The 17,015-nt window shown below is 34.6% G+C and overlaps 1 protein-coding gene across 2 annotated transcripts in view; it reads left to right on the forward strand.

Annotated features, from left to right (window-relative positions):
• FAR1 (fatty acyl-CoA reductase 1) overlaps positions 1 to 16,621 on the forward strand; it is a 41,040-nt gene extending 24,419 nt beyond the window's left edge. For both annotated transcript variants that reach the window (XM_069124123.1, XM_069124122.1), the window contains exons 2-6: positions 10,378 to 11,146; positions 11,844 to 12,092; positions 12,344 to 12,693; positions 12,857 to 13,453; positions 14,069 to 16,621. In XM_069124123.1, the coding sequence (XP_068980224.1) occupies positions 10,937 to 11,146; positions 11,844 to 12,092; positions 12,344 to 12,693; positions 12,857 to 13,453; positions 14,069 to 14,210 (1,548 nt within the window). In that variant the 5' untranslated portion in view covers positions 10,378 to 10,936 and the 3' untranslated portion in view covers positions 14,211 to 16,621. The remainder of the gene's footprint in view (positions 1 to 10,377; positions 11,147 to 11,843; positions 12,093 to 12,343; positions 12,694 to 12,856; positions 13,454 to 14,068) is intronic.
• The last annotated feature ends 394 nt before the right edge of the window (positions 16,622 to 17,015 follow it).

Raw genomic sequence — 17,015 nt, forward strand, 5'->3', positions numbered from 1 at the left:
ATTGTTCATCTTTGATGTTAAACGAAATAAATTTACGCTTAAGTTTACGCAGGAAACGTAATGTAATATTGAATTAAAATTAAGTGAATGCAGATATTCGTATGCGAACTATATCGAAGCGTTTTATAAGAAATAATTCGATCAAAATCAAGAGACTAAGATCACATCGAGCAAAATCACGACCCCGACCGTGAATGAAGTTAGATCGTTGTGATAAATGCTTATTAATGATCTTTTGCGTCATCTCTATGATACTCGTATCTCCGTGTGAAATCAGCCTTGTCGAAGATTTATATGCTTCTCAAAATTCATGACGATTCAAATTTATTCAATTAAATAATCCTGCAAAGAAAAATTAAAATATCCATAAATCTCAACCTGGTAGACAGACTCGCTCTAATCGGTCCAGTTCTTGCTATATACGCTTGTCATATACAGGATGATTCTATGCGAAAAAAGAAGTCGAAAATATAGAATAAAAAATTTTTTTTAATTTTTTTTTTTTTTTTTTTTAAATTTTTCCATCGAGACAACGATCTACAGTGAGAGCCGTTATAACGAGACGTGATAAAGTGCACGCGTACCGAACGAAAATTCAAAGTCGATTTTCTCGAAAACAAAGCCTCAAACGAAAAATTTTTATTCTATATTTTCGACTTCTTTTTTCGCGTAGAATCACCCCCTTTCCGCTTGTACCACCAGTTACCAACCACCCTGTATATAACTATTCTTATTTATAATTCTTTTACTCTGATCCTTATTTATATCACATACAATATGTAACAATCGAAGTTGCTGTTCGTGTCGTGTCACAACGTCATCTAATTTGTCAAAAATTTCTACAGACCAGTCGATCGTAATAAACACCTCTGAATAAAAATAAGCGAAGAAAAATACGCTTCTGGGAAGATCTCCTATGTAAAGTCTAGGGAATGAACGTCAATCTTTGCATTGGACTTCTTCGCGTAAAATTCGATTTTTATGACTTTTCATGGAAAAATTTCTTGTCCTCTTTTTCTTTTCTTTTCTTGTCTTTTACTGTGTTTTCGTTGCTGCGATCAACGTCAGGCGAATAAATACTTTTTCACGATAAAACATTGTGCGTATCGGAGATATTTGTCACGCATTTTCAGGCTGGAACAACTATTGCGGTAAAAATCTCTGATAATTAAAAGTGATCAAGTTTGATTATAATGCACGGAAGCAAGGTCATTCGTAACTGTAGTCTCATACGAATTAATACTCCGATCCTGAAAATTACTAATTTTCTGGATTTAAATTGAATGTTTACGACATTTCCATGTTCGTGCGGTTAGAACAGCGAATAAAAATAGTATCATTTTCGCTCAAACGAAGAAAGACTGATGAAATATGTATAACGAGAACGGCGATTGATCAGAATTAACTAACTTTTGTCCCAATTGTCTCAGGCGAAGTTCGTCGCTAACGCATACAATGGTCGTATTCTTCTTATTGAATCTACATTACAAATCCGAAGACCATACAGTGACGTAAGAGATTTATACGGTTTTAGCGGTGCATTTTGCAAATTTTACGAGTACAATCCATTAGCCGTATATGTGTCGCGAAATTTCTCTTGTCTGTCGCTCTGTGCATACGTACGAGTTAATTAATGTGTGAAAGAAAAGAAGTCTGTTTCTTATTCTGCTTTATCGAGACCCGTTGGAAATTGAAACAAAAAAAAAAATACGAAATAATGACAAATCATGCTCAAGATTTAGGGTTTCAACTTACTTTCACCATCCGTGAAGAAGACGCTCCAAAAGTCACGCTTCAGAACAATGAAACACCGCAAATAAAAATAGCGAAATACCTGGCTTCAAAAGCAAGCAACTTGGAAACAGCGCATACGTAGAAAGATACAACAAGTCTGACCATCCTTCGAAGCTAAGTGTAGAAAACAAGTTACTGATGTATAAAGTCATAATAAAAAAGCAGTACGGTATCTAATTACGCGTTAAAATTGCTAAAAGTCACATTGCCAAAATGAAAGTCAAAATGGTGCAATCGATCGTGTTTCCTACGATAACGGACGTATCTTGGTACGTACGAAGTGAAGGACTAATCAAAGATCCTTAAATCGCCGCTGTAAAGAAGGAAATCCAGCAAATATCCGACAGATAGAAAACAAGAACGATCAACCAAGCAAACGCGCTAGCCACTACACTGTACACTGACAGTACCGTTAGAACACTGAAAATGAAACAACCGCAGGATCTAATGACGCAAAATCCGATTCTTGTAATAGTACTGATGCAATGGAATTAGCACCCACACCCTACCCTTAACAGGCTAAAAGAACCTGTCGAATGTCCTACGGAACAAATTGCAGGAATCTACTAAGGATTGTTAAAAAGAAAAAAAGAAGGACAAATTTTAACGAAGAAGGAAGTTTGAAGGAGTTGGATATTAAAATTCGAAATTTGCGATGAAAAGTGAAAATTTATTAGAATTCGAATGCGAAGTCCAACGTACAAGACTGTTTTGAATTACAAATTTTCCGTTTCAAAAGACCCCGAATTCGGAAGCTCGAGCTTCATAAGAGCTTAAATCCCAGATGTTCGACTTAAAACAGCTTCGAATTGGAAAATTACGGTTTTGTAAGAATTTAAATAGGAGATCTGAAATTTTCTGAGAATTTATTCGCATCGCGAAATTCTTAGTTTCGACTATGTCGATGTTTGAAATTCGAAGCTTCAAATCCATTGTGCAAGCAAATATCGAGTACTTTCGTTTATAACGGCCAACGAGTGATATGCCCATTGGCATTGACATATGACATTGGCGAAAATATGCTCCCTCGATAAATCTTATTTGCGTGCCACCAAAACTAAAATTGAAACACGTGTCTCATGTGACTAGTAAGCAATATTTGTTTAACATGGATTAATCGCAAGAAGTGTGTCACGAGGTCATAAACTTTCGATTTGTGATGCCAGAACGATCAACAGGAAAAGCGCGTCTTTGATATGATTCAAATGAAACACCTACCAGAATTTTAATGATCTTCGTAGTACAATGTTACGTTGAATAAGCTTCGATCGTGCTTGTAACTGTTCTTCTCTGGCTTCGCGGTACCCTGTCCAAATTTTCTTTTATCAAACACAGGTAAATTGCTTGAAAACAGAAGAGATAATTATGCTACAGGTTGAGTCTCGACTCTATATATATTCCCTTATCTATTATATTTCTTCGTTCACAAGAGAATTTTCCTAGATATCAAATTAATGGTTTTTACTATTCGGTTGGATTTCGAATTATCAAGAAATAAAAATTACTTTCTACATTCAAATAACGAAACGAATGTCATTTGGTCAGAATATTTAACATCAGCCAGAAAAATAGCATCAGAGTCCGCCACAAGCGATTCTGAAAAATAATTGGAACAAACAGAATTATGAATCTGGATTTTGATGGTGGTGGCGATGGTAATGGAAACATCTTGTAGCTGTTTGATGTTTTATGTATTTAACAATTTAACATTCGCATCAGCTAGTTGCGTTTTACAGTGTATACATTATGTTATCATTGACGTTTTGCTACAATCCTTATCTTAGATGCTTGAAAATTGCTCAGATAATACAGATAATAAAATTGTTCTTCTATTTACAAGTGTCTTTGTAAACCACCTAAGTGTTTAATAAGTAGCCAAGTAGTTGTAAAATTAAATTATTTGATATAAAATTTGTAATAAAACACAAACGATTTTAAAACACACGACCAATATGAAGAGGTGAGAATCGCAGTAATTAGATTTTAAATATCGATCATTATGTAATGAAGATTGGGTACAAGTCTTTGTCGTCCAAGGCAATTGCAGAGACCTTTTGCATCATGTAACTGTCCTTACCGATGATCATAAATCTATTATATTTCAAATATATACACAGTTTTATAATCATCGCGCTAGAGAAACATTGGTGATTCCAGATATTCTTTAAAATAATTAGAAGGCTACTTGACAACGATGAGTATCAGAAGACAGTGAGAATTCTTTATGATAATATCGTAAACATTTATTGTTGTTACAAGTAATTATTATATAAATCGCTTTATTTACATGCCGATTTCAATAATCACTCAGTTATTATTCTTTATCAACGAAAAGATAAGTAACATTGTGTTTTACTGTCTGATGCGATGTATGAACGTGTGATATACATTTTTTCTTTCACGAAATACATCGAACGAACGAAAATTTCAATACTTTCTGCTTTATTTTTTAAACAAAGTACCCCGTAGTTGCCACACTTGCGTTTTTTTGAGTTGTTCGCTGCATTCCTCGAATTGAAGGCCTTGATGCAAGAAACCGGGCGAGTCCAGGTTTCCGAAATTCTGGGGAATCGAACAAAACCGCACTAAATATGACTTGTTTAAGCAGTCACGTCAATATTCTAAATTTAGAAAATCATTGGCGTGACCGGATATAAGAAATGATACTTCTCACATTTTTTGTAAAATACATCCAGAAGACCTTGTTCGATACTTCCACGTGCCTGATTTTTCCAACGAACTTCTAAGATTTTGAAATGAGATATTTTGCCTCTTTTTATATCTTTATTCATGATTGGCTTTCTTTCTTGTTCAGCGAATAGTTCTCTAGATAAATTACTACCAATCGGTTGGATGGTCATCTCTTGTTGGCACATACTTCTTGATAACTGATATATATATATGTGTGTGTGTCAAAAGATATTTTGAATCGTCAGAAAAGAAAAAGCACGCGATTGTTAGAATAGACCAAACAGTTGAAACACGTCGGTTGATAGATCAGCGCTGCTTTAACGCCATTTGACACACCATTAAAAATTTTGAGCTGTACGAGATCGGTTGTTTGTATCACAAGAAGATGTAAGTATGTAGTTTATTCTAAAATTTCATCACCGAGAAACTCCAAAGAGTATCATCTTGAAATTTTCGTGGTATTGAGTTTAGAGCGTCGTATGGGACATTTGTGACATTCGTTTTCAATTGAGTTATAACAGACATTTCTTACAGTCTCGCGTATGCAGTTGTGCGTGGATCTTTAAGCTCACTCAACTCTCTTTTACATATATGCATTACAAATAAACAACGAACGATCGGTAACAGATACCAACGCGTATGCTGTTACGGACGTTTTGAAATGCAAATTAATTGCAAATATATTAATGTAAAGGCTGATAAGACTGTAACATTTTTTTCTCAAGAGAACAAATAGTGCATTTGAGTATTACACGAGGTGACGGCTATTACACGTTACGATAAATTAAACAAAAAAAAAAAAAATGAAAAAAAGATGGAACTCGAAAATCATGCTCAAGATCAATTCTACGGTACATTTTTCTTTTAACAAAGCTTCCCTTTGACAAGTAAATTTTTTTGAAAAATTTGTACAATGCCGTGTAGAAATCTTATCTTTTGCTGCATAAAAGGTAGTCTGGTAGTTTGAACTATTCCATTTTGTTAACAGCGCAAACGTTATTCGTAATATCCGTTCTAACGCTCTATTAAATCAAACTTCATGGTTTAATAAATCCACGAGTCAATGAATTCGAGATTTCTGAAGTCAAGGTTACCCGAAGTTCTCAGCGATCCAAGTTGCATAACTCGTTTCGCTATCACTTACGACACTATGAGATCAGGATTATTTACATCATGCCGTTTAGAAAACCAAGATGACCTTGATCTCTTATAGAAAGAAATATTTTTCGGCCACTTGAACCGTTTGAATTTGTAGGTGATTCAAAACAGATCAACCTCCGTTTGAAACATTCTTTTCCCTACGTTATCGCAAGTGCATTTTAAAAGTCGTGCACACCACCTCACTGAATACCTTGTATAAGTCGATTACGGTTTTTAAAAGTGGGACATGTAGCTCTAGTTTTAACGAGAACCTACGTCCCAACAGAGTTCCTGTAGTACCACAGATTATAAGAATTATCTGATTATAAGAATTCAGTCGCTTATTTTGCATTTTACGAGCTACGTAAATTTATTAGGAAGGATAGCCGTGAGGAATCTGTAGATTAAATAAATCATAATCTTCTATCGACTGTTGAGCTAATTTCCGTTCGTAGGCGGGTCCGCAGCGTTGACCAAAAAATGTCACTTTTCCAAAATTCTTTCACTGAGATGAGTTTAACGTTTCTGAAAATGTTCGAGTTGATATTGTACAATTTGTTATTATCTCGAGGTCTACCCGAAAGGCTTTCCGCATTTCGTGTCATTCTGAACGAAAGTTAAGCTACTTACAGAAGCACACTGGTTTGATGGTCCCAAAGTTACTAGCAACATATGTCTTTTGGCGGCCCGCCAAACGCGATGCTTGAAAACCGATGTCACGCTTTTTGTATTGATTCTTCAAATTATAGAAGAATGAGAGTGAGAGAGAGAGAGAAAGAGAAAGAAAGGAATTTGTTGGGATCGTTTGGAAGAAATGGATAAAGAAAATCAGTCGAATTTCCACGAGTAAACTATCTCTAACCATTTCTTAGCCATCGTAATGGAATCGACTTTAATGGCATATGAACGTTTTTTAATTGAGAAAATATTTTTTATTACAGGTCTAAAGCCTTAATTTTTGATAACGAGTTTTTGATTCTACATTCTTGTATCAACCGTATCACGAGCCTTTTTATTCAGTTTGGAGATAGAATTGTTTATATTCCTTTCCACGTTAACTTCAGGTCCACAAGATAACTAATAATTCGATCGAAAAGAAAAATCGAAAAAAGAAATCTGACTTTATCTATATATACCGGAAGACCGATTTTGATTCTTCGTTTGTACGTTTTCGCAATGGCATAACATTACGCCCTCGTTTAGCGGCAACGTTTTAAGTGAACTTTCACTTTCCCTGGCTATGTTTTTCGATAATTTCGTGTTCTGATTGCACAACGGATAATAATCTAATGCTACGTTCGGCGTCATTACATTGCGTATTCTTCTCGACCTCGTAATACACGATGTGTTAAATTGCAATGCATAATGTACATGAACGTACAGCCATTATCGCTAAGAATTTCCATCCTACCTATTTCTGCATTGTTACGTCCTCGTTATTGCTATTTATTCTCGTAATTGTAACGTTCGGTAGGCCGCCAACTTTACATTTGAATATCAAATTCTCAGATGATCATTTTTAATAGAGAAACCTGATTAACCCTTAATTACCATTGCTAGATAACAAGTGACCTATATCGTATAAATTAAGATGTTCAAGATACTTTCAAATATATCTTCAGCAATTTATAACATAGAATGTCGACAATACCATTAGTACTAGGAATTAGAAACAAACATTTACCTATTTATACGTTTGCCGCTGTATGTTCTGGAACCGACGAAGAATATCACAGTTTTTACATACGAATTTCTCTTTCATATAATATTTAAATGAAAATGTTTCAAAGAAGCCACGTTTCTCTTGTACATCTTAAATTATCGGAAATTTGATTGACAAAAAGGAAGAAAAATAGGAGACTACTACAACTAATGATCGAATTTTATTGCTGAACCTAAAACTTGATGAATAGAAGACAATCTCTTACAAGTGTATATCGTGTTATAAAATAACGAAAGACAGAGAGAAAGAATAGACCGAGGAAGATTGGCCCTGTGAGGGAGGAAAACTGGATTAGCGGAAGACGGAGAGAAACAGAAAGGAAACGAGGATTTTGTCAGTCAGTCGGCAGGTCGTTGTTCGTCACATAACGGGTTTTCGTGTAACGGGGTCGAGCGACGTTCCTCTCTTTTCTTCCTTGTTTCTTCGTCCGTGGAGGCCGAGGAATGGGCGGCTTCTCGTGACCGTTTCGAGGCCAGGACGCTGACCTAGAATCGTATCGAAACCGCTTTTATCTACATTTCTAGTATTCTCCAGCTTTTGCGCTTAGCAGCGCGTATCTAAAAGTTCCCTCTCCTCTCATATTCCTCTTCTTCTCCTATTCATCTAGAAATCGTACAATTCGACGAGACGTGAAACAGACCTAAGATCGAGAAAATTGTCACGCGACAGATCACGATTTTCAGATTCGTAGAAGTTTGTTGGTTTTAATAGAAACGAGAAATATTTCTACGAATCGTCGAACCTACTCGTTGATGCCTACCATCGTCGATGATCACGATGCTTCTTAAAGAATGTCAGTGTCGTTTAACGTGGTTTGATCGATATTATGCAATTCCACATGAGAGTTTTAACAGAAATAGACAAGATTTTTATGAACTTTGTAACTTAGTCATCGTTATCGCTGATTACAATTCTTCTTAACCCTTTGCACTCCTACGTCGAGCGTGACTCGACGTCAGTTTTTATCTCAGGAGCTTCTTCGTCGAGTCCCACTCGACATTCTTTCATGTCCACCTTCTTTTGTGAAACGTGCGAAAGAAAATCTGGATTGCATCGTAGAAATTGTTTCAAGATATATCGTATACAATAAAAATTACAAAATACAACAATAGTGTGAATAAAACTGCTATTTAATTGAATTTATTTCTTCCCTTATTTATTCAAATTGTCTTATTTTTTAGTTAAAGTAAATTTCAAATAAAACGCTTAAAAGCGTTGGGAGCTGCTGCTAACGAGATTGAAATAAAATTCGGAGTGCAGCAAAGGGTTAAGGAAAGTTTCTTAATTTTTTGAACGGATCTGATCAATGTTTCTCGTCTTGCTATAATTAACAATAGGATATCTGTGACTTTGATAACGAATTTTACTTATGATTCATTTATGATTCGATGTTACTCGCGAATGATGTTTCCTAATAAACTAGTAAACAAAGTTCGCGTGACACGAATCATTTTTAACGTTGTGGAATAGATATATACGTGTTCACAGATCGATTTGTCAGCTCGTTTAAATTCTCATGTTTTTATCGTTAGTTAGAAATAAAACGTTTGAATGCGCATTATTCGGGCAATGTAAGCTAATAAAAAGCAAAAGTTAAACACGCGTCCATTCAATGTCGCTCTGTGTCGTTCAGTCTTCGATTCAAGCTACGTGCATCGATGCTACACACTGTCACTTCATTTATATGCACTAGAATAGAAGCTTGAAAGGAAGGTTCAGCGTGCATCATATGAGATCGTACGACACGTGCCACTGAACGTTTAAATCTTCTGTAATATCATGCTCTTACAAGCTACTATCTGCACGTCTAATGTTTTTTTTTTTTTTTTTTTTTGATCTTCTAACTATTCGTCACTATCCCATTACACGATGTTCCATTGATAAACGACGAATATTTATACGAATTTGTATTTTTCTAAACGTAATTGAAGAAACGCTATCTAATCATCATTACTACGCTAATAGTCTGTACGATTTTCTTTTTTTTTCTGGAAAATTGTAATCATTCGTAATTCTTCTTCTGATGGATAATTCAGATTATACAAACTTCTTCGAGCGAAGATTTAAACAATTACTATTTTTCAACAAATTTGAACTTATATTATATTATAAACTTATTTTTATAAAATTTTGGTTTTCTATCGTTACTGTGATTCGATCGAATAGCGCGAGACACACGGTATATCAACGAATAGACGGTAGACTTTGATGCATTTACGCGAGACTTGAAAAGTTTGGAACGAATAGTTTCGAGCAACGAATGATGCAACTCGCTCGTGTTCCTTCTTTCGAAATATCTTTTTCATCGTATTACTCTGTTCAATTGTAACATCGTAATTGATCGAGCGAAAGAATTCGCGGAAAGATAAGTTTCTTGAGTTTCACTTTATCGTACAACTGTCTAGATGGTCGTAAGTACGTTATCAAGTTTCACTCGTAACAGTTATCTGAAAATGATTGATATATATTAGTTGATAGAAGAAATTTAGAAATTTTACAGTGTATGTCTCAAGCTAATGGGGCGCATTTCTTAATTAGATTTTGTGTGACAAATAGCAATAACGTTCAAACTGCTGACACGGGGTAGCTATAATTTGAGAAAAGTAATTTATTACAAGGACAAAGTATTTCAATTTTCTTCGAACGTCCTCATATCGTGGAATTTGAACGAAAGAAGTAAGTAACGTAAAAGTAACGGAAAGGTACCGAGCAAATTCTCGAGCAAATACTTTTTCATTAATTTGTTTTGGTTCTGAATGGATTGACTAGGAAATTCATATTAGCTAACCAGGAACGATCTGTCGTTTCTTTTATGACAGAGGAAATGGTAATGCAAAAATGCATAGAAACATAATCTTATTTGCAAAATATATTCATCGAACTAATTCTGCCAAAGTTACTCTTTATTTTATATTTCTGCATTTTTGGCTGCCACTTGAACTTCTGTCGTTTCCAGTTAAATTGCTAAATTAAATGAAGCAGACGCGTCTCAAACGTTCCTAACATTCCGTTGTTCGCTTTTGTTACAGCCAAGTGTATGCCGTGGTCGTAAGGAGGCACGAAATGATTCCACCAGAAATAAAATCCATTCGTAACCCACTTGGAAACCCGTGGAACGGTGTGAACCTGTGCTAGCTATCGTTGCAACTTTCTCAAACTCTGGCCCATCTATAGGGGAGCTGCGTTTCTTCTTCTGCTAACTTGTACAGTCGCAAACGAATGAGTCAAAACGTAACAGAAGATTAAAAAAAAAAAAAAGAAAAGAAGAAAAAGAAGGAGGATATACGTGTACATATAGATCTATATCTCATTTAAGAAAGAAAAAGATAAGTATCAAAGATCGTATCAAGACCAAAGATAAAGCCGAAGAGAGAAAGATTGAGAGAGAGAAGAAGAAGAAGAAAGAAAGAGGAAAAGGGAAATAATTGAAGAAGAGGTTTTCTTAAGAAGCTTCCAAAAGAAAAGACAGCATAGAACGTCGTATATATAAAACGTTCTGGATATTATTGAAAATAAGAATTTAATTAAGAATTATTGTATTTTGAACGAAGAAGAAATAAAAAAGAAGAAGAAAGTAGACGCGTCAAGATGAGTACAATAAGTGGCAGTCAGACTACGTCCGTCAAGGAATTCTACAGGGATAGAAGCATCTTCGTGACTGGCGTTACTGGATTTATGGGCAAAGTCCTTGTCGAGAAACTGCTCAGATCTTGCCCAATAAAAAACATTTATGTCTTGATAAGAAATAAAAAGGGGCAGGATGCACACCAGAGGTTGCGGGCACTGTTGAATGGACCGGTGTGTTCAACTGCATTGTTTTCTCCTTAATTGAAGTATTTCCTATTTTCGAAACTAGAGAAAATTCAGATTTTATCGTTTTTTTTTTTATTTTGCACCGTATTTGTTTTTCTTTGTTCAGTTAAAAATATTTACTCGTTATTTTGTCGTAACAATCAACAAAATCGTAACATAATTATTCTTGAATGCTAAAAAAAAAAATACAATGTGCTTGAAATATTTTGTTTTATATTTTATTATTATTCTTGTATTAGGCTTTCGTGTATTGTAAAAATATCCCAATATACCGGACATGTATTAGATTGTTCAGAAAATTCGTAACGAAGAACAATTTAAAAGGGATATGTTTTCATAGAATTAACATTAATCCATATGATACAGCTTACCTTAAATAGTGCAAAATACAGGAAGCTTTTTTCCACCTTACAGTAGATGAACTTATGGAAATAAGTCGTTTCTTTTTCTTGAAAATTGGAATTTTCAAGTAAGAAATTAATAAACAGTGGAGTTGATCGATTTAGCCTGTGAAGATCTCCCTTTAATATCCATTTAAGAGCAGTATTTGTTCAAACGTTTCGTTACTTGATAGGAATTTGTGATGAAGATAACCGTGAACTTGTTGAACAACCTAATGTCTCTTTGCAGTTATTTTATTTTCCATTAAATAAAAAAAATTAACGCAATGAAATGTTTGCAGCTGTTCGATAAACTACGTCGAGACGCACCGAATGAGCTTCTGAAGGTAATCGCCGTGCCTGGAGACATCACGGAACACGAACTGGGTATTTCAGAATCTGATCAGAACGTTCTAATAAGAAACGTGTCAGTCGTCTTTCATTCCGCCGCTACTGTGAAGTTTGATGAGGCCCTCAAGATTTCGGTTACTATTAACATGGTCGGCACTAAACAGCTATTGAATCTGTGTCACCGTATGCAAAATTTAGAGGTAATGAAAGTAGTACACTGTAGTCTATCATAATATAAACGCCTTTACATTTCATTCTTATGTGTGACGAAGTAGTTCTTTTTACTTTTCAATCCCTGAACAATTATTATTAATTATTATGTTAGTCTGACATATTTAATTTATTAATCTATAAAATGTAACGATTAGAGATCTGTATTATTTTTTTTCTAAAGTAAAACTGAAGAGAAAGGGTAGCAAAGATAAATTAATCTTTATGTCTTTATGTATAGGCGCTGATCCATGTTTCAACGGCATATTGCAACTGTGACCGTAAGGACATCGCTGAAGAAATCTATCCTCTTATAGCGGAACCAGAACAAATATTCGCTTTGACGAAGGTGATGGATGACAAGATGGTTGACGATATAACACCAATTTTGATCGGCAAACGACCGAATACCTATACATTTACCAAAGCCCTAGCGGAAAGAATGTTGGAAGCAGAATCTGATTATTTACCGATTTCAATTGTGAGACCCACTATAGTTCTATCATCGTTTAGAGAACCGGTTGCCGGATGGTTAGATAATTGGAACGGACCGACTGGACTTATCGCCGCAGCTGGCAAAGGTTTCTTCAGGTACGCTCAGAACCTAATAATTTTTATGTTAGTTAAATAGATACGTAAAGCTAAACCAATAAACAATATAAGATTCAGTGAATTCTTTGTTTCTTTACAAACTTTATAACTGAAATGATTGACTCGGTTATTAATAAATAAACATTCGTTATATATATCGCAGAACTATGCTTTGTCGGGGAGAAATGGTAGCTGATATAGTGCCGGTCGACATAGTCATCAATTTGATGATCGTCGCGGCATGGAAGACCGCGACGAATCGCACGAAGACGATTCCCATATACAATTGCTGCACAGGCCAACAAAATCCAATCACCTGGAGGAAGTTCGTTGAGCTATCATTCAAGTACAGCCGAATGCACCCATACAACGATGTGATTTGGTATCCAGGTGGCAGGTGCCACAATTCCGCTATAGTGAACAAAATATGCATGCTCATCCAGCACATTGTACCGGCGCACATTTTAGACTTTACTCTTCGACTGAAGGGCAAGACAGCCAATATGGTCACATTACAATCGAAACTCGAAAAAGCTACCAAGTACTTGGAGTACTTCACTACGCAACAATGGATATTCAAAGATGATAATGTTCGAGAATTAAACGAAGAGCTTAGTCTCGAGGATCGCCAGACATTTACATTCGACGTTAGACAAATTGACTGGGGTTCATACTTGGAACACTATATTTTGGGAATTCGGCACTTCCTCCTCAAGGAGAACCCGGACACACTGCCAGCTGCTCGTGTACATCTTAGGAAGTGAGTAATCTTCCTGATAACATAAAAAATACAGATAAAAAATATCTGTATATCTGATGATAAAAAATACAGAATATGAAGTACAATGTGATATTTATTTGCAAACTTATTTTCATATACACGTATATTTGATCATATTTAATACACTTTGATCCTTCCGATGTCTTGACACAATTAATATCGTTAACTAGAAGAATCAACGTAATACGAAAAACGCTTTACATATGAAAGCATTTTGAAGTTCAATACCTCGTCAATCAATCACATATTATTGAAACTGCCCATTTCTTAAATTTGGTTATAAAATTAAAGAGTATTTAATTATTCGGCATAAAGAATACTAATTTTTCAAAAGCATTGAATATCATATTTAGATATTATGTTATCTACTGCTAAAAGACTTATGTCTTTAGATCGAATAGGCTGTTCCTCTTTTTAGCTATGTTATATCGAAATACGCCTTTTTCTAAACACTAAATGAGAACTAGAAAATGAACTAAATTGTACTTATCATATTTTCCCTTGTAATCTTCGTATTTAACTTAGAAAATATCTTGAAATTATCCTTTTATATATATATCATGATATTAATCTATCTGATATAATCTGTTTCAGATTATACTGGATTCACAAAGCTGTGCAATTCGGGGTGCTATTAGTACTGCTGCGTTTTCTGTTGTTTCGAAGTACCGTGACCCAAAACGCATGTTATTCATTGGTGTCTCTGGTGTTACGTGTGTGCCGTATAATTGTTTGACGGCTCAGAACGCTGGTTGAGGATCGCGAAAAGCGTTATAACAAACAACAACCACTAATCGTACAGAAGCATAATCTAACGGTGCGAGTTGTTCTCCGACTTCATTGCTCGCCGTTTCCAACGAGCAATCGCTATGTTCAAACATCCCATCGGTTGGCCTTTTCGATGTTTCTATTTGTTCATAATTAAATTAGCGTTCGCTAGAGATATTCAATTCCACAGAGAGGTGCAGTTACGAAACTGGTCCAAAAAAAAAAAAAAAAGAAAAAAAAACACACACACACAGATGATAAGACGTACATTCGAAGCTTTCGAAGTTATATATAAAAGTCACTTTGTTATAACTCCTAAAACTGAACAGAAAGAGTGTAATCACCTTTGAGTAAATACGTTGTCTTTTTGTTCAATGGTAGAAAAGGGAAAAGAAAGTTCAAATATTTACGACCATACGTTTTTATCTGTGTCGTGTATTTTTCATGACGCCGTCTCAAAAAGGAGTTCCGTTCTTGAATATCGATATTTCGCATATCGTTGATCCGTGGTGACGAGACACTTGAAATATTCGAACAAGTTTGTTGCTGAAAGATTTAATTCTTGATACTTTTTATCGGTCTGTTACATTTAAATCATACTACACGATAGTTATATCGTAAAGTGCGATTTTGAAATTATACGACGTATGAACTCCGTGAGCCGGCAGCTCGAATACTGATCGAAATTATTCGACATTTGCCATAAAACCTTGTGATTTCATTGGTATTTCGTTAAATATGTTTCTTTTTACGGGATCTCTCTTTACATCACTATATCTTGGTGATCAAAAATAAAAGATGCGTAAAAAAGGACAAATTATTTGTATTTTTACATTTTTAAAAGTAATCAGTATAGTGTATAATGTGTCTTTTATTGGTTGACTATTTAATTTAAGTAATCGATTCAATCTTCCAGTGAATTTTTGTGATCTTTTAAGCAATAAGGTTCTATCGTGTATTGCGTTATAGAGGACACGTCCTGCTTCATTTCTTTTTTGCCAAAACGGAGAAAAAGATTTGAGAGAAAAGAAAGGGAGAAAGAGAAACAGATTTAACATTAATCGTAGAAAATAAATCGAAGCGATTAGATTATTATTATGCGAGTATGTATTTTACAACATTGCCAAACGATTTTAACGCCCGCTAAATTTCTTCCTTTTTCATAATTTTTACGATGTGTAGAAGTAGTGAAAAATTCCTTCCTGTAAAAGATCGTTTAATCCTTTCAGAAGCAGGGATTTTTTTAGACGCCCAACCATTTCCTTAGAGTGAACTTTTTCACGATTTAATGTAATAAGCTGTAATACAGTAAAACTATATGTATAGTACGAAAGCTGGGAGGATTGAACGTTCAAAATTTAGCATCGAATCCTTTCGAGTCTGCGTGGTACATGATTTTTCTTTTTTCTTGGAATTACAAAATAAGTTCTACTACTTTGTTAACGAAAAACAAAGCATAGACTCGAAATGGTCGAAATGATCGAAAAGGAACATTTTTAATGCCAGTTGGAGGAGTTACAAATTCGTCGTGCCTTTGTGTCGTCGCGATCTGGCATTTTGTTCGTTCATTTGTACTGCGACGTAAGATTCATAGATGGATATTTGGTAATGATTTTACGTCGAAGCACACGCTCGGTTCCATCATTCGGTTTCACCATCAACGAACCAAGTTACTGTTTCCAAACCGACCACACCAGATATTTGGGTGGTCGTGTATTACTATTTCTGTATAAAAAAAAAGAACTATTCGTATGCGTTTAGTTATTGTTATTATTTTAATTCGATTATTTGTAAAAACAAAAAAGGGAGACATTTAATGGAAAATGCGCTTGTTATAGCTTTGTTTGATATATTTAAGTTAGCTCGAATTTATCGAGTACATTTACTTGTTTTCTTGTAATTAAACAAATAGATGAAATTTGGGATATATCCTTTCTTATTTTAATGTTCCTTGTTTCCTTATCTCAAGATGTTTTATCAAGATTATTTATAAGTTATTATATAAGGTATATTCCTTATGAGTATATATCTATAAGGCTATAACATATACCTATAAGATATATAGCCATATATATGAATCTTAAAATTTTAAGTTAATAATAAATCTAAATGTGTAAAACGAGCATTTGTACGAATAATTTGCTTCGTTTTTGGTGAAATTGAAGGTGTAAAAGGACATTGACGAGTGCCAAAACATCCAGCTTGTTACAATTGACACAAATGTAATACGATCACTGCTAAATCATTGTAATGGAGAAGATTGTCAAAACACGTTACAGATTACCCCATTGTTTTTATTCATGATCAAGTGCGTTGAAACGTTTTCCTGTAAATCAAGAATACCAATGTAGAACTCAACACACTAAGATCACATGTCATGCAGCGTTTTTCAAATCTGCCATCGGTAGACAGACACAACGCATTTATCCAAGTCTTCAAGATGTTAACGCAAACCCTAACCATCAAGAATACCAAGCGTTTATTATTAGAGGTCTAACCTAAAAAGGAAGACGGAAACTTAAAGACAAGAGAAGATAGGAGCTCAAAAGTTTTTATTAGGACCTTACCATCATCTAATTAAAAATTTAAACGATTTTGAACAAGAAATATAATTTCAATAAATATTCACCATTGATACTATTGGAATTGAAGTAACCAATTATTCTCTGAACTGCTCAAACTCCAACCACAGCGAAATATTAATATTAATATAAAATAAATAAAATTGTTCGAAAAGCAAAATAGTACCAAACAAAAAATAAAACCATAAATT

This window comes from Bombus flavifrons, chromosome 11, assembly GCF_040668555.2.
Source record: "Bombus flavifrons isolate JBK064 chromosome 11, iyBomFlav1_principal, whole genome shotgun sequence".
Taxonomy (NCBI): Eukaryota; Metazoa; Arthropoda; class Insecta; order Hymenoptera; family Apidae; genus Bombus; species Bombus flavifrons.